Source organism: Macrotis lagotis, chromosome 1, assembly GCF_037893015.1.
Source record: "Macrotis lagotis isolate mMagLag1 chromosome 1, bilby.v1.9.chrom.fasta, whole genome shotgun sequence".
In the NCBI taxonomy this organism is placed as follows: Eukaryota; Metazoa; Chordata; class Mammalia; order Peramelemorphia; family Peramelidae; genus Macrotis; species Macrotis lagotis.
The window spans coordinates 446,239,216-446,266,329 of NC_133658.1; the positions used below are offsets into that span (position 1 = coordinate 446,239,216).

The 27,114-nt window shown below is 33.6% G+C and overlaps 1 protein-coding gene across 7 annotated transcripts in view; it reads right to left on the reverse strand.

Annotated features, from left to right (window-relative positions):
- The window catches only part of SLC25A21 (solute carrier family 25 member 21), a 918,698-nt gene that overhangs the window by 47,001 nt on the left and 844,583 nt on the right, over positions 1-27,114 (reverse strand). For all 7 annotated transcript variants that reach the window (XM_074213397.1, XM_074213400.1, XM_074213398.1 and 4 more), the window contains 2 exons: positions 24,820-24,879; positions 23,204-23,311 (listed from right to left, as the gene is read on the reverse strand). In XM_074213397.1, coding sequence (XP_074069498.1) covers positions 23,204-23,311; positions 24,820-24,879 — 168 coding nt within the window. The remainder of the gene's footprint in view (positions 1-23,203; positions 23,312-24,819; positions 24,880-27,114) is intronic.

The following is a 27,114-nucleotide window of genomic DNA, read 5'->3' on the forward strand; positions in this document are numbered from 1 at the left end:
TTGCAATTTGGAGAGTAAAAATCACAAATATTCTGAGATTTTAAGTGAATTTTTCAGCTCCACAAATTATTTTTTGGTTTGTGCATTCTGGTAATTGAATAATAACATCAATTACTTGCTTTTATTTTTAAAATAATCCCATAACAAACTGAACCTTCAGAGAAGACCGTTGTGTTCCCAAGCAGCATAAACGGCCTGTGCACATTGTTCATTTCTCAGATCATGGACAATCAAAGAAGAAAAGTAAGAAGTTGTTCTCCATAGTTCTCCATAATTGTCCTCTGGAGAAGTAAGTCATAGATTTCCTCTTTCCAATATAAATATTTTCATGAATTCACCCTTATTTTGCAACTTAAGAAGACTTCTGTCCCTGAGACTAGTGACTAGCCTGAGTCAGAATATGCATAGTTATAATATTAAACAGATATTAAAGAAGTAGTTATCAAATGCTTACCATGAGCTATCTCTGTATTGCATTTTACAGTGAATTCAAAATATATAGCATATAGTTTCTGCTATGAAAGGATTGATAAGTTATATTAAAAGGAAGCATCAGTTCTTCTAGATTTTCTTCTATCCATTAGAAAACATTTACCCAATGACAACCAAAAGTTGAAAGAGATTAGTGTGAGAAGCAGAGAAGCACTTATTAGTCATTTAGTAAATGTTTGCTGAATGAATGAATTAAAAGGAATGAGTAGTCTTTTTTAAAAATCCTGCTTCATTGAAGTATTGCACCTCCCCCATACATTTCCATCCAGCTATAGGAAAGAATTTGAAGAGCATGGGGAGTGAGATAGAGGAAGGAACTCTTTAAAGGGAGAATTAATGACACACTGGTCTTTGCACATAGTCTAATTTAAGAAACAACATAGAAGTCAGTCCTACATTTCGACTGTCCTGTAGTTCTCTGTCAACATAGGTAATTTTACTAAACTTATTTGATTATTGGACTTCCATTTCAAAACATAAGGTTATCTGATGAACATCATCAGTGAAATGATTCCAATAATATCCAACTGAACAAGTCATTCCTGAGGAAAATTCTGAGCTCAGTTACCTAATATTTTAGTTTCACTATAATTTTCATATTCAGTTGCCAGTGTTTGGTCAGGTTGCAGTCTTATGTATATCTTAAAAGGAATTATGTGCATAAAAGTGGAAATAAATGAACTAGAACCAGGCTAATGATAGAAGCAAATCTTCAATAAATTGAGACTGAAAAATTATTAAATTTTAAAAGCTCACAAAGCCCTAGCAACAATGATTTTAGTACTACCAATTACAATAATAAAACAATGTCAAATTCCTTGTGTTTATGAGAGATAAGAAAGTAACTACTAATTTAGGCAACAACTTAAAATGTATAATGTAATTATTGTCTGCCATTTATATGGAAGTTCAAAGTTCACAGTTCACAGTATACTCAGTTTTTTTTTAAATACTTAAGGGAAAAATCTAATAGACAAGAACCTTTGGCTGAACAGTGCTCACTGACACCACGCTGGGGCACTGATTCATTACAGACTGAGGAAACAGTCTTATCAATAAATCACTAAGACAACTTATGGCAACTTGCTGTATTTTTTCTGGACTCTTTCCATTCAAATGGTGACCATGTCTGGCTCAACTCACAGCAAGAGGTATTAAGCTGTAGGCTTTGTTCTTTAGGTGAATAACACCCGAGTGTGACCAACAAGTAGAATTCTATATGACCTGCTGGTTCCAAGATAATATGCCAGTGATTCTCCTCCTATCAGAAGAAACTATTGGCTGAAGCTACACAATGTCAAAGACAGCATGGTTCGTATATGTTCATGTCTTCATTTCCTAAAAGTACAGTGAATTTTATGGCATTCAAAGCCATTTCATTGTGTATATTGTATTAGATTAGTTGTGTGACTGAAAAGCAAACCAGATGAGACCTTTACAAAGCAGACTGAGTATCCATGCAGAGGCTTTTAAAATATCTAGAAGAGGGGCAGCTAGGTGGCACAATGGATAAAGCACAGGCCTTGGAGTCAGGAGTACTTGGGTTCAAATCTGGTCTCAGACACTTAATAATTGCCTAGCTGTGTGGCCTTGGGCAAGCCGCTTAACCTCATTGCCTTGAAAAAAAAATATCTGGAAGAGAAAAAAAACAAGAAGAAAACAAGAGAGAAGAGAAAAGTGCAGAGGTAAGAGGAGAGGAGGGAGGAAAAGAGGGGAAAGGAGGGAAGGAAAGTGGGAGGAAATAGGAAAGAAGAGGAGAAAAGGACTTTATTGATTCTGGTAAGTTGGAAAATACTTTTGCTTTTCAGAAGAAAGAAGGCTAGGTGAAGTCTTTAGGTGAAGTCTTTTTTTTTTAGTTTTTTTCTTTTTTTTTTTCTTTTGCAAGGCAAATGGGGTTAAGTGGCTTGCCCAAGGCCACACAGCTAGGTAATTATTAAGTGCCTGAGACCGGATTTGAACCCAGGTACTCCTGACTCCAAGGCTGTTGTTTTATCCATTATGCCACCTAGCTGCCCCTCTTTAGGTGACGTCTTAAAAAATTTTAAGAAGTACAACAAATATTTCTTACTTGTTGAAAGCAAAATCCAAGTCTAAAAAACAATAAAAATAGTCTACCTTCTTTTACATTTCATTTAGCTTAGGTTTTCATAATCTTTCAGCTATATAAAATGAAATAATATTAAAAACAAAATAACATTATTAAACACAATTTCTTAATGAATAAGAAAATTTTAAACTAATTCATTAGGTTCCACCCACACTTCTATTCTCTTGGCTGGGAGAACAGGTTTTCATAAACAACAACTCCTAAACACAGGACTGTTGCCCATGCAAACCTGGTTGGCTAGCCACAAAGGACATGGGTGGCTGGGCATTTTCCCAGGTATGTAAGCTACTATTAGTGTATCTCTGCTTCACTAACTAGCTACTAGCATTTTTTAATTTTTTTTAAAATTTATTTCATTAGATATTTCCCAATTATATGCAAAAAATTAACAATCATTTCTAAATATTTGAGTTCTCAATTCTTTCCCTCCCTTCAATCCTTGATCTCTACTTGAGAAGGCAAGCAATTTCATATTAATTATAGATGCTAAGTCTTGCAAAATATGCTTCTATATGAGCCATGTTTCAAAAGAAACTAAAAACAAAATAATACATATATTTTTAAAGTTTAAAAAATAAGCTTCAATTTGCAGTCAAAGTTCATGGGTTCTCTTTATGGAAGTATATAAGTATTTTTCATCATAAGTCCTTTGGAGTTTTCTTAGATCACTATTAATCAGAGTAGCTAAATCTCTCATATTTGATCAACCAAACAACATTGCTATTGGTGGATTTTATATTGTCCTGGTTCTGCTCGCTTTAGTCTGCATGAGTTCATATAAGTCTTCCCAGAAATCATCCTGCTCATTATTTCTTATAGCACAATAGTATTACATTACAATCATATACAACAACTTATTCAACCATTCTCCAATTGATGGATACCCCATTAATTTCCAATTCTTTGCCATCACAAAAGTATGAATATTTTCATACATATAAATCCCTTTTTTTCTCTTTGATTTCTTTGGGATACAGATTTAGTAGTCCTATTAATGAGTAAAAGGGTATGTACAATTTTACAGTTCTTTGAGCTTAGTTCCAAATTGTTCTCCAGAATGGTTGAACTCATTCACAACTCCACTAACAGTAAATTAATGTCCTAATTTTTCCATATCCCCTTCAGCATTTGTTATTTTCCTTTTGTAAAAATCATTTTAGATAATCTGACAGGTATGAGGTGGTATCTAAGAGTTGTTTTGACACAGAAGATCTAAAATTTGTTATAATGTTCTTGGAAATTTTCATTTCAAGATCCATTGATTGATGGGTTCTTTCAATTTTGATTTTACCTTCTGCTTTGAGGATATTGGTTCAATTTTTCCTTGATAATTTCTTGAAATATGATTATCTAGACTTCTTCTTTGATCATAACTTTTAGCAAGATCAATAATTTTTTAAATCATCTCTCCTCAATCTATTTTCCAGGTATGATTTCCAATGAGTTAATTCACATTTTCTGCTATTTTTCCTTTGAATTTCATGTTATTGTTTCTTGATGTCTCACAAACTCATCATCTTCTATGTGTCCAATTCTAATTTTTAAAGAATTGTTTATTTCATTGAGTTTTTGTAATTCATCTTCAGTTGACTAATTCTGTTTTTTAAGGTGTTTATTTTCATCTGTGAAGTTTTCTATCTCTTTTTCCATTTGACCAATTATTTTTAAGGTAATTTTCCTTTGCAATAGTTTTTGTTTCTTTTACCAAGTTGTTAATTATTTTTTCATAATTTTCTTCGTTTGCTTTACCCAACTTTCCCCTTATCATTTTTATTTGAGTTTTAAAATAATCTTTAGGCTCTTCTGGGAATTCTTGCTGGATTTGTGTCCAATTCATACTTTTTTCTTCAGGACTTTGATTGTAGCTGTTTTGACTTTGTTGTCTTCTTCTGATTTAATGTCTTGATTTTCCCTGTAACCAAAGTAACTCTTTTGATTTGGAACTTTATATTACTGTTGGGTTCTAGTCTGTATATGTGCATGCTTGTGTGTGTGTGTGTGTGTGTGTGTGTGTGTGTGTGTGTGTGTGTGTGTGTAGAAAACAGTATCTCAGGCTTTTTGTACATATCTGTTTTTCAGAGCTAGTTCAGAGCTAGTTGATAGTTTTCTTTGTTTTTAGGTGGCTTGATCCGGGCAGAAGTGTGGTTTACTGCTTACCTAGGCTGCACTCTGATCCTTACCAAAGAAGAAATAGAGAATATTATAAATTGTAAAATGGATAATTTTGACTATATTAAAATAAAGAAATAATTTTTGCACTAATAAAACCCATGTAGCAAAGATCAGAAGGGAAGAAAGATGGGAAACAATTTTGCTATTGATACTACTCCTCAGGCTCCCTATTTATTTGGAAATGGGAAATAATACTGTTCCTCAAGTTATCTAATCCCTTGGGATCTGAAATGATACTGCCCCTCAGGGTTTCCTGAGAAAGTGTTTCTCACTGTCCTTGAACTATGATACAAATATGTTTCTGGGCAATGGAGTTGCCAAAAAGCATCTTCTTCCAGTGCTAGCACAAGGGTTCCATTATAGTCTTTTTCTGACCAATTGCTAGGATCCCTTACAATCTCTGACTTGAGAGTTGCTGAAGGTACTGCTGCTTTTGTCACTACCACCTAATTTTTATGACTGATCTTTCATTCACACAGGCCTTGGGTAAGTCTCCTTATCCATGTCACAGAATGCACATTGTGACATTCAATGTGTGGTAGCTTGGAATGGAAAAATGTCTCACTCTGACCTTTTTCTGGTTCTGCCATTCAAGAAATTGATTTCGTTATAATCTAAGCTCCTTTGCCCTCTGGAATATCAAATCCCAAATCCTTTGATCTGTTAATGTAGAAGGTGCTTAATCTTGTATTATCCTGATTATGGCTCCATGGTACTTGAATTGTTTCTTTATAACTACATCAAATATTTTCTTCTTTACCTGGGAGCTCTGGAATTTGACTATAATATTTCTGGGAGTTTATATTATAGAATCTTTTCAGGAGGTAATCTGTATAATCTTTCAGTTTCTATTTTACTCTCTGGTTCTAGAATATCAGGGAAGATTTCTTTGATTATTTCTTGAAAGATGATGACTTGGGTGTAAAATTTTATTTGTTTTTTTTCAATTACACACAATAGTAGTTTTTACCAATCTTTTTTTATTTTCACAAGGTTTTGAGTTTTACAATTTATCTTGCTCCCTCCCTTACCTTCACCCTGACAGAAAGCAATCTGATGTAGGCTTTACATTTGCATCCATGACAAGTATAGATCAAAATTTAACTTGCTGTATGAGATGAATCAGATCCAAAAGGAAGAAAGAAAACATCAGAGAGAACAAAATTATATATTACATAAGACAACTCTCAGAAATTGAAGATAAAAAGTTTTTAGTCTTTATTTAAACTTCACCATTCCTTCTCTGACTACAGATAGTATTTTCCATTCCAAGTCCATTACAATTATCTTTTATTATTGTCCTGCTGAATTGAGCAAGTCCATCAAAGTTGATCATCATCTCATGTTGTTCTTAGTGGGTATAATGTTCTTCTGATTTTGCTCATTTCATTCAACATCAATTCAAGCAAGTCTTTCCAGACTTTTCTGAAATCCTGTGCCTTAGATTTCTTATAAAACAATAGTGTTCCATCATATATCTCTCTCTATATATAAATATTTACATAAACATATTTATATATTCACATAAATATTTACATCACATAAATATTACATTAAAATTACATAATTTACATAATTTACCTATATATACATATACACCCCACCAGTTGTTTGGCTATTCCCCAGATGATGGGCATCCTTTGATTTCCAATTCTTTGCCATTACAAAAAGAGTTCCTATGAATATTTTTGTGCATGTGAAATTTTTTACCCTTTTTCATGATCTCTTCATGAAATAGCGCCAGTAGAGGTATTGCTGGATCAAAGGGTATGCATTTTTATTTCCCTTTGGGCATAATTCCAAATTGTGCTCCAGAAAAGTTGGATCAGTTCACAACTCCTTCAACAGTGCATTAATGTCCCAATTTTCTCATATTCACTCCAATATTTATCATTTTCTTTTATTGTCATCTTAATTAATTTGATATATGTAAGGTTGGTGAGGCATACATGTTTTATTTTGCATTTCTCTAATCAATAACAATTTAGAACATTTTTTCATATGTCCAAATGTCTGAAAACTTCCTGTTCATATATTTTTGGCTATTTATCAATTGGAGTATAACTCCTAATCTTATAAATTTGATTCAGTTATCTATATTTTAGAGATGAGTCTTTTATCATAAACATTAGCTGTAAAAATTGTTTCCCACCTTTCTTCTGACCTTGGTTACACTGATTTTATTAGTGCAAAAACTATTTTTTTTTAAATTTTAATGTTGTCAAAATAATCCATTTTACAATTTATAATGTTCTCAATTTCATGTTTGGTCATACATTTCTCCTCTCTCCATAGATCTGACAGACTATTTATTGATCTCTTAATTTGTCTATGGTATCACCCTTTATATCTAAATCCTGTACCCAATTTGACCTTATTTTGATATAGGGTGTGAGATCTAGTCTATGCCTAGATTTTGCTATAATGTTTTCCAGTTTTCCCAGCAGTTTTTGGTAAATACTGAGTTATTATCTCAGAAGCTAATGGCTTTGAATTTGTCAAATAGTAAATACTACAGTAATTTGCTGTGTTTGTCTTGTACCTCTTCTAATCCACTGGTCCATTAGTCTATTTTTACCCAGTACCAGACAGTTTTGATGACTGCTTCTTTATAATATAATTTGAGATTTGGTAAAGCTAAGCTATCTTTCTTTGCATTTTTTCCATCAGTTTCCTTGATATTCTTGACCCTTTGTTTCTCCAGATGAATTTTATTTCTATTTTTTCTACCTCTGCAAAATACATCTTTGGCAGTTTGATTGGTATGGCACTGAATAACTTATTTAATTTGGGTAGAAATGTTGTTTTTAGTATCTTAGCTTGATCCACCAATGAACAATTGAAATTTTTCCAATTATTTAGATCTGACTTTATGTAAAACGTATTCTGTAACTGTGTCCAGAGTTTCTGGGTTTGCCTTAGGATGTAGATTCCCAAGTATTTTATTGTTAGCTACAGTACTTTAAATGGAATTACTCTTTCTTTATTGCTCATGTAAAGAAATGCTGAAGATTTATGTGGGTTTATTTTATATATTGTTAATTTGCTGAACTTGTTAATTGTTTCAAGTAGTTTTTAAGTTGATTTTTTCTAAATGTTCAATTTTTTTGAAAATCACATGCAAGTATGAAACTACTTTGTCATAGTTCTGCAATAGTATGACTATACATTAAATAAATAATTCTAGTAAACTATACTACCAGTCAGTCATATGAGTCTTTCTTTTTTAATTTAATATTTTATTATTTGTTTTTCCAATTACATGTGAAGGTGGTTTTTACCAATCTTTTTGTTATTTTTTGCAAGGTTTTGAGTTTTACACTTTTCTCCTTCCCTCCCCACTCTCACCCTGTTTCTTTGCAACTAATCTATTCCACTGATCTACCACTCTATTTCTTAGCCAGTATAGTTTTGATGACTGATGCTTTATAATTATTTTATTTTATTTTAATTTAATTTAATTTTATTATTTAGGTTTTTGTTGGGCAATGGGGTTAAGTGGCTTGCCCAAGGCCACAACAGCTAGGTAATTATTAAGTGTCTGAGGCCGGATTTGAACTCAGGTACTCCTGACTCCAAGGCCGGTTCTCTATCCACTGCACCACCTAGCCGCCCCTATAATATAATTTTAGGTCTAGTATGGCTAGGGTGCCTTCCTTTGGATTTTTTTTCATCAATTTCCTTGATATTCTTGATCTTTTTCTGTTTCTTCATAAGAATTCAGTTACTATTTTTTCTAGCTCACAAAAGTAATTTTTTGGAAGTTTGATTAGCATAACACTAAATAAGTAATTTAATTTAGGTAGAATTGTCATTTTTATTATATTAGCTTGGTGTACCCATGAGCCATTGATATTTGACCAGGTATTTTCATCTGATTTTATGTGTGCAAAAAGTGTTTTATAGTTGTTTTCATAAAGTTTTTGAGTTTGCCTTGGCAGGTAGATTGTCAAGTATTTTATGTTGTCTGAATTTATTTTAAATGAGATTTCTCTTTTTATCTCTTGCTGGTGTATTTTTTAGTACTATATAGAAATGCTGAGGATTTATATGGGTTTATTTTATAAAATGTGACTTTGCTAAAGTTGCCAATAGTTTCTAGTAGTTTTTAAATGATTTTCTAGGGTTCTCTGGAATTACCATCATATCATCTGCATAGAGTAACAGTTTGTTTCTTCATTCCCAATTTTTATCAGTTCAATTTCTTTTTCTTCTCATTGCTAATTTCTAATACAATATTGGACAATAGTGATGATAATGGGCATCCTTGTTTTATCCCTGATCTTTTGGGAACATGCGTAGTTTATCCCCATTACATAAAATGTTTGCTGATTGTTTTAGATATATACTGCTTATCATTTTGAGGAACATTCCATTTATTCCTATTCTCTCTAATGTTTTTACTAGTAATGGGTGCTATAATTTGTCAAAAGCTTCTTTTCTTTTTTCTTCCTCTTTTTGTTCTTGTTTTTTTAATTTATTTTTATTAAAGATATTATTTGAATTTTATAATTTCCCCCCAATCTTACTTCCCTCCCCCTACTCCCCCACGGAATCTGTCAGTCTTTACTTGGTTTCCATGTTGTACCTTGATCGAAATTGGGTGTGATGAGAGAGAAATCATATCCTTAAAGAAGAGACAAGAAGTCTAAGAGGTAACAAGATCAGACAATAAGACATCTTTTTTTTTCTAAATTAAAGGGAACAGTCATTGAACCCTGCTCAAACTCCACAGCTCCCCATCTGTTTCTTCTTGTTTTTGCAAGGGAATGGGGTTAAATGACTTGCCCAAAGTCACATAACTAGATAATTATTTAGTGTCCGAGGTGAGATTTGAACTCAGGTCCTCCTGACTCTAGCCCAGTGCTCTATCCACTGTCCCACCTAGTTGCTCCTCAAAATTTTTTTCAAACATCTACAGAGGTAAATATATGATTTCTGTTAGGTTTGTTATTGATATGGTCAATTATGCAAATATCGAACCAATCCTGCAGGTATTAAAACCTGCTTGATCATAGTGTATTATCCTGTAATTGCTTTGCTAATATTTTATTTCAATTGGTCTTTAATTTTCTTTGTTTTAACTCTTCCTGGTTTGGGTTTCAACACCATATTGGTGTCATAGAAGGAATTTGGCAGATTTCCTTCACCTATCTTTTTCAAATAGTTTATTTAAAATTGAAACTAATTGTTCTTAGGTTATTTGATAGAATTCACTTGTACATCTATCTGACACTGGAGATTTTTTCCTTAGGAAGTTCATGGACGACTTGTTCAACTTTTTCTGTTGTAACATGCAAGTTATATTTTTGTAAATGTTAATCCATTTCACTTAGATGGGTTAAATTTCTTGGCATACAGTTGGGCAAAATAGATTTATATTATCATTTTAATTTCTTCCTTATTGGGAGTGAATTCACATTTTCTTTTTTTTTTTTGAGTCAATGCATTTGATATTCTTCTTTCTTTTTTTAAAATTTAAATTAAATTAACCAAATGTTTATTTATTTTATTTTTTTTATATAATTTTGCATTCATATACCACATATTTCCTTATTCATTATGTTGTAAAAGAAAAGATTAACCAAAAAGAAAAGAAAAAATAATCAAGAAAAATAAAGAATATTTTAAAAATAATGCTTTAATCTGCATTCAGATCCACCATTCTTTATATGAAATGGAATAGCATTTTCCTCATAAGTCCCTTAGCAATATCTTGGATCATTATATTGCTGAGAATATGTACATAATTCAGTTAATTATTGTGTAATATTGATGTTACTATATATAAATACATATATCTGTAACTGTATCTGTATCTGTATATGTCGATATAGATATAGATAGATATACATTTCTGGTTCTGCTCATTTCACTTTGCATCACTTTTTATCTGTGGTTTTCTAAGAAAAAACTTTTTTTATCATTTCTTATACCGAAACAGCATTCCATATAAGCATATATCACAACTTGTCAGTCATTCTCCAAATGATGACCATTTGCTCAATTTCCAATTCTTTGCTACCACCATAAGAGCTGCTGAAAATACTTTTCTAGACATATATATTTTTCTTTTTTTTTAATCTCTTGGGATACATACCTAAAAGTGATATTGCTGAGTCAAAGGATATGCATGGCTTTAATAGACCTTTGATAATTGTTTTCCAGTATGTTTGTATCTGTTTCCAACTCCACCAATAAACATTGCATCAGTGTCTCAATTTTCCCATATCCCCTCCATTTTTCTTTTCTGTCATATTATTCAATCTGATATATGTGACAAGGCATCTCATACCTGTTTTGTTTTGCCTTTCTCTTATCGATAATTATTTAGAGCATTTTTTCATATGACTATAACTGGCCTGGATCACTTTATCTGATAACTTTCTGTTCATATCTTCTGACCATTTATTAATTGGGTAATGGCTTTTATTTTTATAAATTTGATGCAGTTCTCCATATATTTGAGATATGAGACCTTTATCAGAGAAATGCTGCAAATTTTTTCAGTTATGATTATTGTGTATTGTGTGTATATACTTCTATCCTATTTTTCTGTTTATCCTTCTCTCTCTCTCTCTCTCTCTCTCTCTCTCTCTCTCTCTCTCTTTCTCTCTCTCTGTCTCTCTCTCTCTCTCTCTTTTCATCCTGTCCATACTCAAAAGTGTTTGGCTTCTGACTATCACTTCCCCAATTCACCCTTCCTTCTATCAGCTCATGCCTATTTTTCCTTTTCCCCCCTCTACTTCTCTAGTGTATTAGTATATTTGGCTAATGACTTAGGTCTGACTCACTCTAATGCCAGGAAGGATCATAGATGGAAGATTCATCTGGAGCTGAGTAATTCTCAGGCAATTCTTAATGTGTTAAATAAAAAAAAATTTAATTCAAATTGTCATCATGTATACTGACATGCTCTTGATAATATCTACTCAAATTATCTATAAATAGTATATATAATATGTATGTACATACATTTTATATATATATATACATATATATATATATATATATATATATATATATATATGTACACACACACACGACTAGGTGGTACAGTGGATAGAATAATAGAATGCTGGGACTGGAGTCAGGAAGAATTGAGCTTAAATCTAACCTCAAATACTATGATCTTATGATAACAGGAACATAGATAGATAGTTAAATAGATGGATGGATGGATGGATGGATGGATAGATAATTTATTATGTACATATATTTAGATATAGTTATGTCTATCTCAACCTTCCTGCTTACTATAATTTTCCAGGGTCTCACATTCTAGTATACTTTCATGACTACATTTTAGACCAATAATCCAGGGACAGCTGGGTGGTGTAGTGGATAAAGCACCAGCCCTGGAGTCAGGAGTACCTGGGTTCAAATCTGATCTCAGACACTTGATGATTGCCTAGCTGTGTGGCTTTGAGCAAGCCACTTAACCCCATTTGCCTTGCAAAAAAACCCATTATCTATCTAGACCAATAATCCTATGTATTATCCTCTACATATATCATTCTATATTCCACCTATGTCCTTCATGAGCATCCCTTCATGCCTAGGATGCACTCCTTTCCTTACCTTAGCCTCTTTGAATCCCTATCCTTCTTCCAAACTTATCAAGTGCTAAGAGTCACCCCCTACATGAAACTGTTCTAGCAAATGTCTCTTTAATGACAACTTTCAAAGGAAGAAACCTAAGATACTACTAGCCATATTCACAAATACTTCAAAGCACTACTAATTAGAGAAATGCTAATAATGAAACTAGAGTTCTTACCTTACACCCATCAGATTGGCAAACTGATTCCTTATACCCATCATATTGAAGGAAAAAGGAGTTTAGTATATTTGTTTTGACCCAGCTTCAGAACAACTAGGTTTAACGATAAAGCAAGAAGAAAAGAATCCATATATACCAAAACATTTTAAGAAGTAGCCTCAAGGGGCTTATATTCTAGTGAAAGAATATAGCATCTAAACAGACAAGAAAAAACAAAATATATTTAAAGTGATACGAAGCAATTAGAAAGGAGGGGAAACATTAGTATGTTTTGGAGTGGCACTAGAGAAGCTTGGTGAAGGAGTTGGGCTATGAGCTTTCTTGGAAATCTAAGAGGTGGGCATGAGGATGGATGAATTCCAAGCAAAGGGTCTACCATTAAAAAAGGCATAGTTACTTCATAATTTAATAGAAATACAAAATTTCAGTAATTAACAAATTAGCTTTGAGTCCTCCACCATACTTAATATACCTTTTCCCCCATTAACTTTCTCTCTCTATGCCCCCAGTCTTATAGTTTTAGAAAAAACCACCAGTGTAACTAGTTATAGTACTTATTAACATGTTGTAAAAACATTTTAACTGTCAGTTGTGAATAGGATTATAGCCAGAATCACTTGACATTTTCTAGACAAGTAGATTATGTACCAATGAAATGCAATTTGTTTTAGAATGAATTAATAAAAGAGAGAATTCTAGTACACACACACACACATACACACGCATACACACACACACACACACACACACACACACACACACATATATATATTTATATTTATATGGAGAGAAAGTAAATACCTTGTTAAAAAACACAAAGAGTTTATGAAGACAATAAGCTAAAGTCATATAGTTTGACAAGATTGGGAAGATAAACTAATAAACCTCCTCCCCTGATTCAATGGACCAACCAAACTAAAACCTCCAAAGAAGTCAAAGAAAAATGGGACATTGCTTAGGTTTAATATGAAGGATGAGTGAAAATTTGGTTCTATTCCACTATTATTTGAACATTTTTTCATACCCATTGAATCAAACCAAAGCATTACAAAGTTGTGCTTATGTTGCTCCAAGCAGAAGATCGAGCATTTTGATTTAGAAACTAGTTTTCATTACTCTCTGTGAATTTTAATATACAAGCCAAGATATTGGCATTGGAAATGAAAGAGGTGGGGCAAAGATTATAGACTCACTAAATTTGAAGCAATTTAAGGATTGAAGGAAAGTTAGGTATCTATGGAAATACTTTATTTAGAGATTGAAAGGAATTTTGGCAAGATCTAGGAATATCAGGAATTTTACTTATCATAGCTGTGCACATTTTTATGACTAAAGTAGGATATGATTTTTTAGATACTCAGTGGCTATCTTCTAGAAGTGTGTGTGGGAAAGTCATGACAACCAGTAGTGGAGAGGGTATCTAAAGAGTATTAGCAATGGTACCAATTATATACAGGCAAACTAGGCTCATGTAAGTATCAGAGTATGATCAATTAAAACAGTCAATTATTCCATGCTAGTTGAATTAAAAATAAGATTACATTCCAATTTCTCTCTCAAGAAGAACACTTATATGCAATCAATCAATCAATAAATCAAGGTCATCAGACTACTCCTTGATTAATATTAAAGTTTTTAATTTATTTTTTGGTTTACTTATTTAATAATCTTGTTGTGAGAGTAAACATAACCCCCCCCCCAAAAAAAGCTGAGAAACCTCAAGAACAGTGAGAGAGAAAAAAATGTAGTTCAGTCTAGGTTCAGATTCCAATGACTCTGTCTCTAGGATGAATTGCCTTCTTTATCATGAATCCACCAAAAAAAGTTGCTTCAGTATCTTTCCCACAGAGGTTATTACTAGCTGTATTTCCCTCCACTCTATTCCTCCCCATTCTCATCTATTCCATTCTCTTTCTCCTTTCATCCTGTACCTGTTCAGAAGTGTGTTGTATCTGAGTACCCTCTCCCATGATCTTCCCTCTCTTCTATCACCTCCTTTCCCACCCCATTCCCCCCCCTCCTTATCCCATCCCTTTCCTCTCATTTTTCTCTAGGGTAACAGATTTCCATACCCCATTAAGTGTGTATGTTATTTCCTCTCTGAGTCATTTCTGATGAGAATGAAGGCTCACTTATCCCCCCTCATTTTCCACTGTTCCATCCTATTGTAAAAGCTTTCTCTTGACTCTTATGTGAAATATCTTAGCCCCTTCTCCCTCTCCTTTCTCTTCCTTCCAGTACTTTTCCTTTATTACCATTGATTCCATCCTTTTACTGTATTATACGATTATATTCACCTCCTTCCTGTGTCTTCCAACTTCTCTTATAAATGAGAAAGTTCATATGAGTTTTCAGTATCTTCTTCCCATGCAAGAATACAAACAGTTCAACATCATTAAGTTTCTCATAGTTAGTCCTTCTTGTTCACACCCTCTATGGTTCACCAGAGTCCTGTACTTGGAGATGAAACTTTCTGTTCAGCTCTGGTTGTCTCAGTAGGAAAGTCTGAAAGTCCCTTGTTTCATTGAAAATCCATCTTTTCCCCTGAAAGAGTCTTTCAGTTTTGACAGGTAGTTGATTTTTGGTTGTAAACCAAGATCTTTTGCCTTCTGGAACATCATAGCTCTTAATGCAGATACTGACAGATCCTGTGTAATCCTGACCATAGAGTCATGGTAGTTGAATTGTTTGTTTCTGGCAGTTTTTAGTATTTTCTCTTTGACTTGGGAGTTGTGGAATCTGTCTATAATATTCCTGGAAGTTTTTCTTTTAGGATCTCTTTCAGGAGGTGACCAGTGAATTCCCTCAATTTCTATTTTACCCTCTACTTCTCGAATCTCGGGGCAATTTTGCTGTATTATTTATTGAAAAATGAAGTTCAGGATCTTTTCCTGGTCATGACTTTCAGGTAGCCCAGTAATTTTAAAATTATCTCTTCTGGATCTGTGTTCGAGGTCAGTTGTTTTTCCAATGAGATAATTCACATTTTCTTGTTGTTTTTTTTGGGGGGGGGGGAATAGTTTTATTTTTTCCTGATTTCTCACAAAGTCATCAGCTTCCTTTAGTTCCATCCTACATTTGAAGGAGTTATTTTCTTCAGAGAACTTTCTAATCTCCTTTTCCAGCTGGCCAGTTCGACTTTTTAAGGCTTTCTTCTCATTTGCCTTTTGTGTCGCTTTTTTCATTTGATCTAAACTGGTTTTTAAACATATTATTTTCTTCAGTATTTTTTATTTTTCTTTCACCAAGTTCCTCATTTGATTTTCATGATTTATCTGAATTTCTCTCATTTCTCCTCCCAATTTTTCCTCTACCTCCCTTAATTGCTTTTCAAAGTCTTTTCTGAGATCATCCATAGCCTGAGCCCATTTTCTGTTTCTCTTTAAGGTCTGGGGTACAGAAGCGTTGTTTTTGCCATTTTCTGAATCTTCCATGGGACCAAAGTAATTTTCTATGGTCAGGTACTTCTTTCTCTATTGTTTGCTCATTTCCTCAGCCTATGACTGATTTGCTGCACTTCTAAGGCTTGGGGATTTTTTGGGACAACCCACATGGACCTTAATTCCTCCAATGTCTTATGAGAGGCTACTTTGGTAGTAGATGACCACAGACCCTCCCCTCTGCCCTGGAGTTGTGAGGAGAGTTCCTGCTCAGCTATGGTGGTATGGGAGTCCAAATTGCAACCTGGATTTGAGTGTGGGGAAACACTGTCCCTGTCCCAGGGAGATCAGAGAGACCTCTGCAGTCTATGCCTATCCCCTTACCATCTGTGGACTGTGCTCTGGATGTGCTGGGTGGCTTTGACAGTTCCTACTGTAGGTTCTCACCACAGTGCTGCTCTGAGGCCAGCACTCTTGTGTGGCAGAGTTCTCTCACCACCCCTTCAAGCTGTTCTGGGTGATTTCTGAGCCAGGAGGTCTCATAGTGACAAGATTGGTCTACAGTAACAATCCCATGGTAACTTGGATAGAATTAATAGAAGATTGTTTCTCCTTCCCTTTCCCTTTCTAGAGGTAGCTGGTGGCACAATGGGCCTGGATGACTCCAAGAAGGAAGAAAGACTTGAGTTTAAATCCAGCCTTAGATACTTATTATGTGAATTTGGGCAAATTACTTACACTATTTAACTCAGTTTCTTTATCTGGGGATTGGGATAATAATAGTACCTACCTCCCAGGGTGGTTATAAGGATCAAGTGAGATTATAATTGCAAAGTGCTTAGTTCAGAACCTATCACATAGTAATTGCTATATAAATGCTTATTCCTTCCTTTTTCACTCTCCTCCCTATCCTTGATTTCTCTCCCTCTTCTTTTTGCCTATTCTCCATAAGAAAGGCAATGGAAATATAAAGAAGAGAGAATGACATACAGGGTAAATTCTAGAAAGTTTAAAGTCTTCCAATTCAGTGTTAAATCAAAGGTTAGGCATAAATCTCCAACAGAGTAAAGTTCTCTCCTCCTGGAAAAGGAAAAATAATAATACTTCCTCCCAACCCACTGTTAAAACAACATCATTCTTCCTTTTACAGAAAACAGAGGTTCCAGGTAGGAATATGAGTACTCGAGGTCACAAATGATCTCAGACCTCAGAAATCATAAAGTTCAACCTTTTCATTTTATAGATGAAGAAATGGAGAAAACAAATGAAATGGCAATAAGTTCCTCAGGCAAGATTCAAACTTGGCATTTTCCTGACTCCAACCTCAACATTCTATTTACTACATCAGAATACCCTTTAGGCCTCATTTGATTCTTACTAACATTGAAGCTTATCTATGATGGAGTCATTAGATACTAAATCACACAAATTCATTGACTGCTACATCTGGATAAAACCTTAGAGACTGCCCCCCTCATTTTCCAGAAGAAGAAGTAGAATGAGAACTGATACAGTAGGGACTGCAAAGTAGGTCCCATGATGACTTCTAGTCCAGGTTTCTTGATATTTGATTTTTTTAAATTATGACTAAAATTTACTTTGTGACACTGACCCTTCCAAAGCATCAATTTATGGTCTCATAATTAGCAGCTGATTAGGAAGATCCTTAGGTGTATTCTGGCTTTAAGCTAATATGCCCCATGTAGAATAGCCCAGGAGTCTCCTGGGAATAGAAGGGGCCCTATTTTGTCTGACACATTCCTGGAAATCCTAGTGCTAACACCACAGCATTGAGTAAAATGATGAGAGATTAGTTTAAACCTTCCTCTGAATGTACTGAACTAGAAACTAAATTCCATCAGATGCCAGGGCTACCTCTGGGTTCTCTCTCTCTTTTCCTACTGAATTTCTTGAGACAGAACTTAAACCAAGGCACAGAAAAGTCAATTATACCCTTGTTTCATAAGAGAAACTCTCTTCATCTGTCCCATTCTCATCCTGGCTCCAACCTTCAAGGCTCCTCTGGCTCCATCTTAATGCCTTAAAACAGCTGAAAAATTTTTGTATTCCTTAACTTGGGCAAAGTACCCATCAAATTGCCCTAGTTTTAGCTCTTAGTAAAGGCAGTTCAAAGGAAAGGAGGCTATTTATTTAAATAGAGGCCTTATATATCAAAAAAAATGTTGAGATGTAACCTCTGTTAAGATGGTGATATTTTACACAAGATGTAGCAGAAAACCTTCCCTCACTCATATTTATCATAGAGGCAGAAGTGGGTCTGATGGGATTTCTGAGATTTGTAGAAAAACATTTTCTCTCAGCCATGAGAATAATTTGGGTTCTTTCTGAGTTGAAGGAAGTCTTGAGAACTTATGGGAGTTTTTGAAGAGATCAGACTGAGATGAAGGAGCTGGAATTGGATGAACTGAAACAACAATAATTGTAGAGGAAGAAGTCAAGCTTCATCCTCAACCAGGACTTAACAACATGAAATGAAGAGAAACAATGACACAGGAATAATAGATAAAGAGAAAAAGATAAGAAGACAAGTTGAACTCCCAGGAAAGAAAGAGGTGAATATCTTGGAATAAAGAACTCATTTTGAGATTGTAAACTCCTCTTCAGGGATGGAAGGAACTTAATTTTCTGGCTTCCCTTCCCTGACCTTGTTAAATAAGAAGTAATTGTACTCTTCTCATCTCTGTTACCTAGGTATTTCCTGAATCCTGATTTTGCTTCCTACATAAAGAAATCTAGGGTCAGTCAGAAAACTTTGTCTTATATACTTAGGCTAAACTGAGGAAAATGGAAATGGAAGAACTCAAGTTAACTTACAGTATACAAAATTTAAGTTGAGACAGAGAGTCAAATTGCTGTTTGAATATTAGGAAAAAAATCCTAACTGGGGGTTTGGAATTTCTGTTATTGGAATTTCATTTAATATAAATTCTAAACATAGTCAGAAAAAGGGACTATGTGGACCTGAGGGTTGTTATATTGCCTTTAGGCTAAAAGCAAGCTAATTTTATATTATCTCTAGAGGGAAGGAAAACAAGAAAACAGTGACTGAGGAAAAGTTTTCACCCTAAATTACCCCCACGGGAAGAGGTCAGGCTGTGTTTGGGAAGAATTCAATTTTACATTTTTTGGAAGGGAGGAGGGAGGAAAAAAGGTCTGGTCAACTCTATAACAACATCCACCAGGACTACATAAAATCTCATTTCCTTAAGGTGAAAATCAATGGTGTATAACTTTTGAAATTGTTTTAAAGTCTAAAAAAATAAGTACAACCAACCATATTTTCTAGTATATGCAGAAGTATATAGAGAGACTATTTCCAAAGAAGCCATAATCATTATAACTTAAAAAATACATACTTTTGTTCATTAAAACTTTGTGTATCTTGGTTAATTTAATTCTTAATAATTTATAGTGACACTATCATTTCAAGAGAGAAAAAATAGATATCTTTATTCCTTAAAGAATAACCTTCAGGGGACAGAGCCAAAATGTCAGTGTGAAGTCAGGATTTCCCTGAAACTCATTTCCCCCAAAACTCCCAAAACTATCAGATTTTGAGTCTAGCCAAACTTTAGAGAGGCAGAATCCACAGAAAGACTGAGTGATACAATTTATCAGTCCAAGACAACTTAGAAGTTCCTTGGGAAAGGTGTGTTTCATTGGGACCAAGGGTTGGAAAAAAGCTGTGGCAGCAGCAAAGCCCAGGGACCATCAGGAGTAGCTTGCAGGGGCTGGGAGAGAACTCTGATGCACCAGAGGGTGGGAGTACCAGCCTCAGAACAGCCCTATGTTGAAAACCTGCAGTGGGAATCAGGGAAGCCAGCCTGCAGTCCACAGACAGTAAGGGGTAAGGGGAGATTGTAGAAATCTTTCTGCTCTCCCTGGGGCAGGACTCTACTGTTTGCCCACACTCAGATCCAGGTTGCTGTTTGGGCTTCCATACTAAGTTAGCCAAGCATGTTCCCTCCTCATAGCTCCAGGGCACAGGGGAGTACCTGTGGTCATCTACATATCAAAACACAGGCAAGAGAGCATAAGACCTTGAAGGAATAAAGGTCCCAGTGAGGGTCACCAAAACCACCCAAAGCCTTGAAAGTACAGCAAATTAGTCTTAGACTGAGGAAATGAGCAAACAAAAGAAAAAGATGAATATGACCATAGAAAATTACTTTGGTCCCATGGAAGATTCTGAAGATGACAAACTTGAAGATACTGTATCCAAATCTTCCAAGAGAAATAGAAAGTGGGCTCAGGCTATGGATGACCTCAAAAAGACTGAAAAGCAATTAAGGGAGGTGGAGGAAAAATTGGGAGGACAAACGAGAGCAATGTACATAAATCATAGAAACCAAATCAGCAACTTGGTGAAAGAAATACAAAAAAAAATAACATAATATATTAAAATAAATGTTAAAATAAAATAAATAATAATAAAAAATAAAATAAATAATAAAATAAAATAAAATAAATGTTAAAATGAAATAATATAATATGTTAAAAACAAGTTTATGCAAAATGGAAAAAGCAACACAAAAGGAAAATGAGAAGAATGCCTTAAAAAGCAGAATTGGCCAGCTGGAAAAGAAGATAAAAAAGCTCTCTGAAGAAAATAACTCCTTCAAATGCAGAATGCAACTAAAGGAAGCTGATGACTTTGAGAGAAATCAGGAAGAAATAAAACTTCCAAAAAAGTCAAAAATTAGAAGAAAATGTGAAATATTTCATTGGAAAAATAACTGACCTCAAAAACAGTTTCTGGATAAATAATTTAAAAATTATTGGGCTATCTGAAAGTCATGACCAGGAAAAGAGCTTAGACTTCATTTTTCAAGAAATAATACAGCAATGGGGTGGCTAGGTGGCACAGCACTGGCCCTGGAGTCAGGAGTACCTGAGTTCAAATCTGACCTCAGACACTTAATAATTACCTAGCTGTGTGGCCTTGGGCAAGCCACTTAACCCCATTGTCTTGCCCCCCCCCCAAAAAAACTATAAAGAAATAATAGAGAAAAACTGACCTGAGATCCTAGAAGCAGTGGTAAAATAGAAATTGAAGGAATTCACTGGTCACCTAGTGAAAAAGATCCCAAAAGAAAAACTTCTAGGAATATTATAGCCAAATTCCTCAACTCCCAAGTCAAAGAGAAATTACTAAAAACTTCCAGAAATAAACAATTCAACTATCATGACACTGTAGTAATGATTACACAGGATCTGGCAGCATCTACATTAAGTGCTTATAGGGATTGGAATATTCCAGAAGGCAAAAGATCTTGGTTTACAACTGAGAATCGACTACCCAGCAAATGAACATCCTCTTTCAGGGGAAAAGATGGACTTTAAATGAAACAGGGCTTTCATACTTTCCTATTAAAACAACCAAAGCTGAACAGAAAATTTGATCTCCAAGTACAGGACTCACCCCATAGAGGGGATGGATGAGAAGAACTAACTATGAGGAACTTAATGATGTTGAACTGTTTGTATTCCTGCATGAGAGAAGAAGATATTGATAACTCATATGAACTTTCTCATTTATAAGAGCTGTTAAAAGGAGTATATATATATATATATATATATATATATATATATATATAGACAGGACACAGGAAGGAGTGGAATATAATGATATAATATAGTAAATAAGATGGAGTCAACGGGCGATAAAGGAAAGTACTGGAAGAAGAGAAAGGAGAGGAAGAAGGAGCTAAGATATTTTACATAAGAGTCAAGAAAAAGCTTTTCCTTTTTTTCTTTTATTAAAGATTTTATTTGAGTTTTACAATTTTTCCCAATCTTACTTCCCACCCCCACCCCCCACAGAAAGCAGTTTGTCAGTCTTTACTTTGTTTTCATGTTGTACATTGATCCAAATTGAGTGTGATGAGAGAGAAATCATATCCTTAAGGAAGAAACAAAAAGTATAAGAGATAACAAGATCAGACAATAAGATATCTGTTTTTTTTCTAAATTAAAGGGAATAGTCCTTGAACGTCATTCAAACTCCATGGCTCTTTATCTGGATTCAAATGGTATTCTCCATTGCAGAGAGCCCCAAATTGTCCCTAATTATTGCACTGATGGAATGAGCAAGTCCATCAAGGTTGATCATTGCCCCTATGTTGCTGTTAGAGTGTACAAGGTTTTTCTGGTTCTGCTCATCTCACTCAGCATCTGTTCATGCAAATCCCTCCAGGCTTCCCTGAATTCCCACCCCTCCTGGTTTCTAATAGAACAGTAGTGTTCCATGACATACATATACCACAGTTTGCTAAGTCATTCCCCAACTGAAGGACATTTACTTGATTTCAAATTCTTTGCCACCACAAACAGGGCTGCTATGAATATTTTTGTACAAGTGATGTTTTTACCCTTTTTCTTCATCTCTTCAGGGTATAGACCCAGTAGTGGTATTGCTGAATCAAAGGGTAGGCTCATTTTTGCTTCCCTTTGGACGTAATTCCTAATTTCTCTCCAGAAAGGTTCGATGAGTTCACAGATCTGCCAACAGTGTAATAGTGTCCCAGATTTCCCACAGTCCTTCCAACAATGATCATTATCCTTTCTAGTCAAATTGGCCAGTCTGAGCTTTGTAAGGTGATATGTCAGAGAAGCTTTAATTTGCATTTCTCTAATAATTAGTGATTTAGAGCAATTAAGAAAAAGCTTTTTCAAAGGAGTGGAATAGGGGAAGGTGAGGGTGAATGAGTGTACCTTCATTCTCATCAGAAATTGTCAGAGAGGAAATAATGTACATACTTAATAGGGTATAGGTATCTATCTTACCCTAGAGAAAAATGAGAGGAAAGGAATGGTATAAGGGGGAATTGGGGGGAAGGAAGGGGGGAAATATCTTATAGAAGAGAGGGAAGATTGTGGGAAAGGGTATAACACATTTGTGGACCTGGACAGGAGGAAAGGAGAGAGAGAATGCAATAAATGAGAGTGAAGAGGAATAGAGAGGAGGTAAATACAACTTGTAATAGCAACTGTGGGAGAAATATTGAAGCAACTTCTCTGGTGGACTTATGATAAAGAAAGCAACTCATCCCAGAAAAAGAGCCATTGGAATATGATGAATATGATGAAGGCAGAATGAAGAACATTTTTTCCCTCTGTCACTATTCTTGAGGTTTCTCATCTTCTTGGGGGGGGGGTGAGGGGCATTTATGTTTACTCATAACAAGATTATTTAAAAAACAAAAAATAATAGCCTTCAATATTCTCCAACATATTAAAAATTATTACCTGTGCAAATGTGTCCTGATTGGCTTGCAAACCAACTTTTACAACCTCAAAGGGGTTAACCACAATAGCTTCTGTTAGTCCAGATCCCAATCCTGCGATTGCAAATGTCTAAAAAATAAAATTTTAAAACAAGTTATTATTGCTGTCATGTTAAAATAACATACCCTAAGCTGAATATTATCAGGAACATGGAGAGAACTATAGAAATACACAGTATATTATTACTAAACAGTTTTCGTCCTTGATCAGATGCTGACAATTCATCACAGAAGCCACAAACAACACTGAAAAAATCAAAATAAAACGTTAAGAGTCTATTAACAACAACAACCTCTTTCCATTAATCAAGTAAAAAGCCACATTACTGATTTAAGACGTATGTTAAAATATGCCTTTACATTGAATTTGAATTGATTTTGATCTTGTAAAGTGAGAACGTCATTTTAAACTTTTATTGAAATGTCCTCTTAAGGTCTAAAAGAGCAGAGACAAAGTGGATTTATTTTTATTTTTTCTCAGATTTCAGATAATTTAGTTTGAAATATTAAGTAAATATTCATAGTGACATTTACACTTAAAATTAAATATAGGTATAGTTAACAAAATCACTTCCTAATTTTGTAACAATAATACAAAAATATTCATTTTCATTTGACTGTCTTAATTTATACTTGATAAACTATTAAATCAGGAACTGCTGGATTTTCTTATGGCATGAAACCTAAAATTTAATGAAAGAAAAGTTATAGGGGAAATAGTAGAGTTAGCTGTCTGTTAAAGCTAGGATTCAAACTCATGTTTTTAGGCCCTAAATCAATTGCCCTTTACAGTCTATTGCACTGCTTTTCACATATGTATGAGAAAATTATTCCTTTAGAACTTGTATGCAGTTACATTAAATTAATTTCATTTGTAGCAAAGATACCAAAACCCTAGGGAGAATTTAGAAAAAGGCACAGAGGGAGGTAGGGAGAAGAGGATGGGAAAGAAATAAGGATTTATATGGTACTTACCATGTGTCAGGCACTATGTTAAGTGCTTTTCAAAAAAATTCTCATTTTAACTCACAGCAAAATTGAGAATTAGATGCTATTATTATGCCAATTTTACTACTGAAGAAACTGAGGCAAATGGATGTTAAGTTATTTACCCAGGGTCATATAGCTAGTAAGTATCTAAAGTCAAATTTGAAAAGTTTAAAATCATGATTTTAATTCAGTACAAAAAGCTTTTGGAATCATTATTTCAAAAAATAATTTCTTTCTAAAATCCCCAAATCCTATAGTTCCAGTTTTATTAAAAATAAAACAAAGGCACAAACATGTGCAATGTAAAAGTACATGTTTTGTTTTTATATAAATTCTTTATGTATTTTACATCATTTAATCATATCCCTGTAAGATTTCCTATGCATTTTAATTATAGTTTTGTTTCCAACATTGAAATTATAAGCTAGGAGGAAGATGATATTTTTTAACAGATAACTAACTCAACATTGAATAACTAACTTTCAATTTTTTAGCAGTTAAATTTTAGGAATCAAAAAGGCAGCTTGTCTCCTAGTTTTTGTTTTGCAAAATAACATTCACCAAAGTGTAGTAAAGATTCTCACTTACCAATCCTGGGGACAGTGACACATATCCAAGTAATATCTTATACTGCTCAAAGGTAAAAAACTGTAAAATGAAACAATACAGATTATATTTCTTGTATGTAATTAACTGGTATTTTAAAATAATGTGTTATTTCATATAAAATCTGCCCCATGACTTATAATTTTTAGTCTGTTTTTGTGAACTAGTCATTTTAATGTTATCCTAACATTTATATTTTCAAATGCTATCCTAACCTGCAGAATAACTGATGGAATCCTTTATGGCAGTAAATGAACCATGAAACTTCCATTTACCATGGCCATTTTCAATTCAGACATCAATAGACTTTTTTATGGTAGTGATTTAACATTAGAGGCTCATAGACCTAAAATTTTTGGTCTTCTGTTTTCTAAATGAGCTGTTTTCCCTCTGAATGTTCAAGTTTATAACCTGTGTATGTAAAAAATAAATCCATCTCTCTGTCTTAATTCAGGTCCATATTACTTTTATTTCCCTACTATTCCAAGTATATTGTCATCAGCTCAGTAACTATTTAGGGATAATGAAGATCCAGATGTGAGAGTGGAAAGCTAAGGTACTACCTGGTAGCAGGATTTCACTCAAACTACATCACAAAGAAAATTATATATTGATTGACTTAAGATCTTCAAATGTGGAGACTTTACAAATTCCTGTGAAGATGATGGAAACAATGTGACTTCAATAGAAAATGAATGTGTAATTTTTTCCTAAATCAATTTCCATATGAAATACAAAAAACTATACTTTGATTTCATCTAAGATGTCTTTTCTCCATAATTTTCCAATTTGGGTAATGATGCCCAAAGTTTTAACTCCTAACTCAGAGAAAAACTAAAAATGGTGTCAATATATTTTTCTTATTATTAATTCATTTTCTTCAGTAAAATAAAATCTAATTTGAAGGACCAAATTACATATTCATTTATCATTATCTTCAGAGCTTGTCCTATGTGAAAGATATATTAGGTATCAGACAAAAGCATTCTTTAGTTTTCTACTTGTTTTTCATCCTCTCATATAAGATTATAACCATTTAAAATTTTTAAATTTGTTTTTCTTTAGCTACATTGTTCACCTTTAATGACTATATTTAATGACCCAATAAATTATGACTTAATCTTTAGATTCAAATGGCTCTTAGATAAGATTGTTTAAATTTGTATTTTTTAAAATCTAGCTACCTAGTTATAACACTCATTTACCACTTAAGTTGTGCCAGATATTGTGTTATCAGCTAAAGATCCAAATAAAAGAAGTCAGGACAAACTCTATATACAAGGAATTTAAATTCTAAAAATGTATTTAGGAAGGAAAAAATGTGTAAGCTTGAGTTTGAGTCTCAAAGTAGAGCACAATTAATCATCGCTTCTAAACTGCACATTAATAGTTTTTTTCAAAATTACTGATAACAAAGAATTCTTAGAAATCAAACATATTGCTTTATTCAAATTATATTTTACACTATTTTATGAATGAATTTTTGATTTAGAAAATGGTTATAAACAGGTAATCATTCCCATCACAAATGCTTCAATAAATATCTATAAATAAAATTTTTCATATATGTGTGTGTGTGTGTCTAAAAACTACTTCTGTCCACATGAAAAGTAAGCATTTAATTTCAAGTTACACTTAAAAAGCTTACCATATGTATTAACAATTTTCAGATAAAATGTACTTGAAACAAGATGTGTGGTACACATACACAATGTATAGTTACTCAAACTGGTCATCTGTTGATCATTGTTCTGGTAGCCTGCTTTTCCCACTATATCAGTAGAAACTAGTTTGGTAAACCACAACTTTTTTTCTTAACTAAAAAGAGTGCTCAACTTTGATAAATCTAAATCCCCTCTAAGTTCAAATTCTTTACCATATTTAGTATCAAGAAGAAGTAGGCTAGAAGAAAAAATGTTACAATTTGATGTATTTCTGTATGCAAATTTTTTGTAGAAATGAATAAATTGTTTTGCAGAAACAAAGACACTTTTATTTTGAATAAGAATTCTAGCCTGTTTGATTATCTGGTGTCTTTATCAGTGAAGTAGTTATATAATTCAATTCAGCTATTTTGTTTACTTCAGTGTATTTTTTTCCAAATTTTTCATTGTAACTCAGATCATCATGAAAAATTTTCTCTTGGACTAGTAGTTAAAATATCAAAAAAATTAATAATTTAAAATATGGAAAGACAAATTAAAGCATTATTTCAATCTTTCCATTGAATTATAATCTTGAGTCAAATTATACTGTTACTATTTTAATACAGTGCAA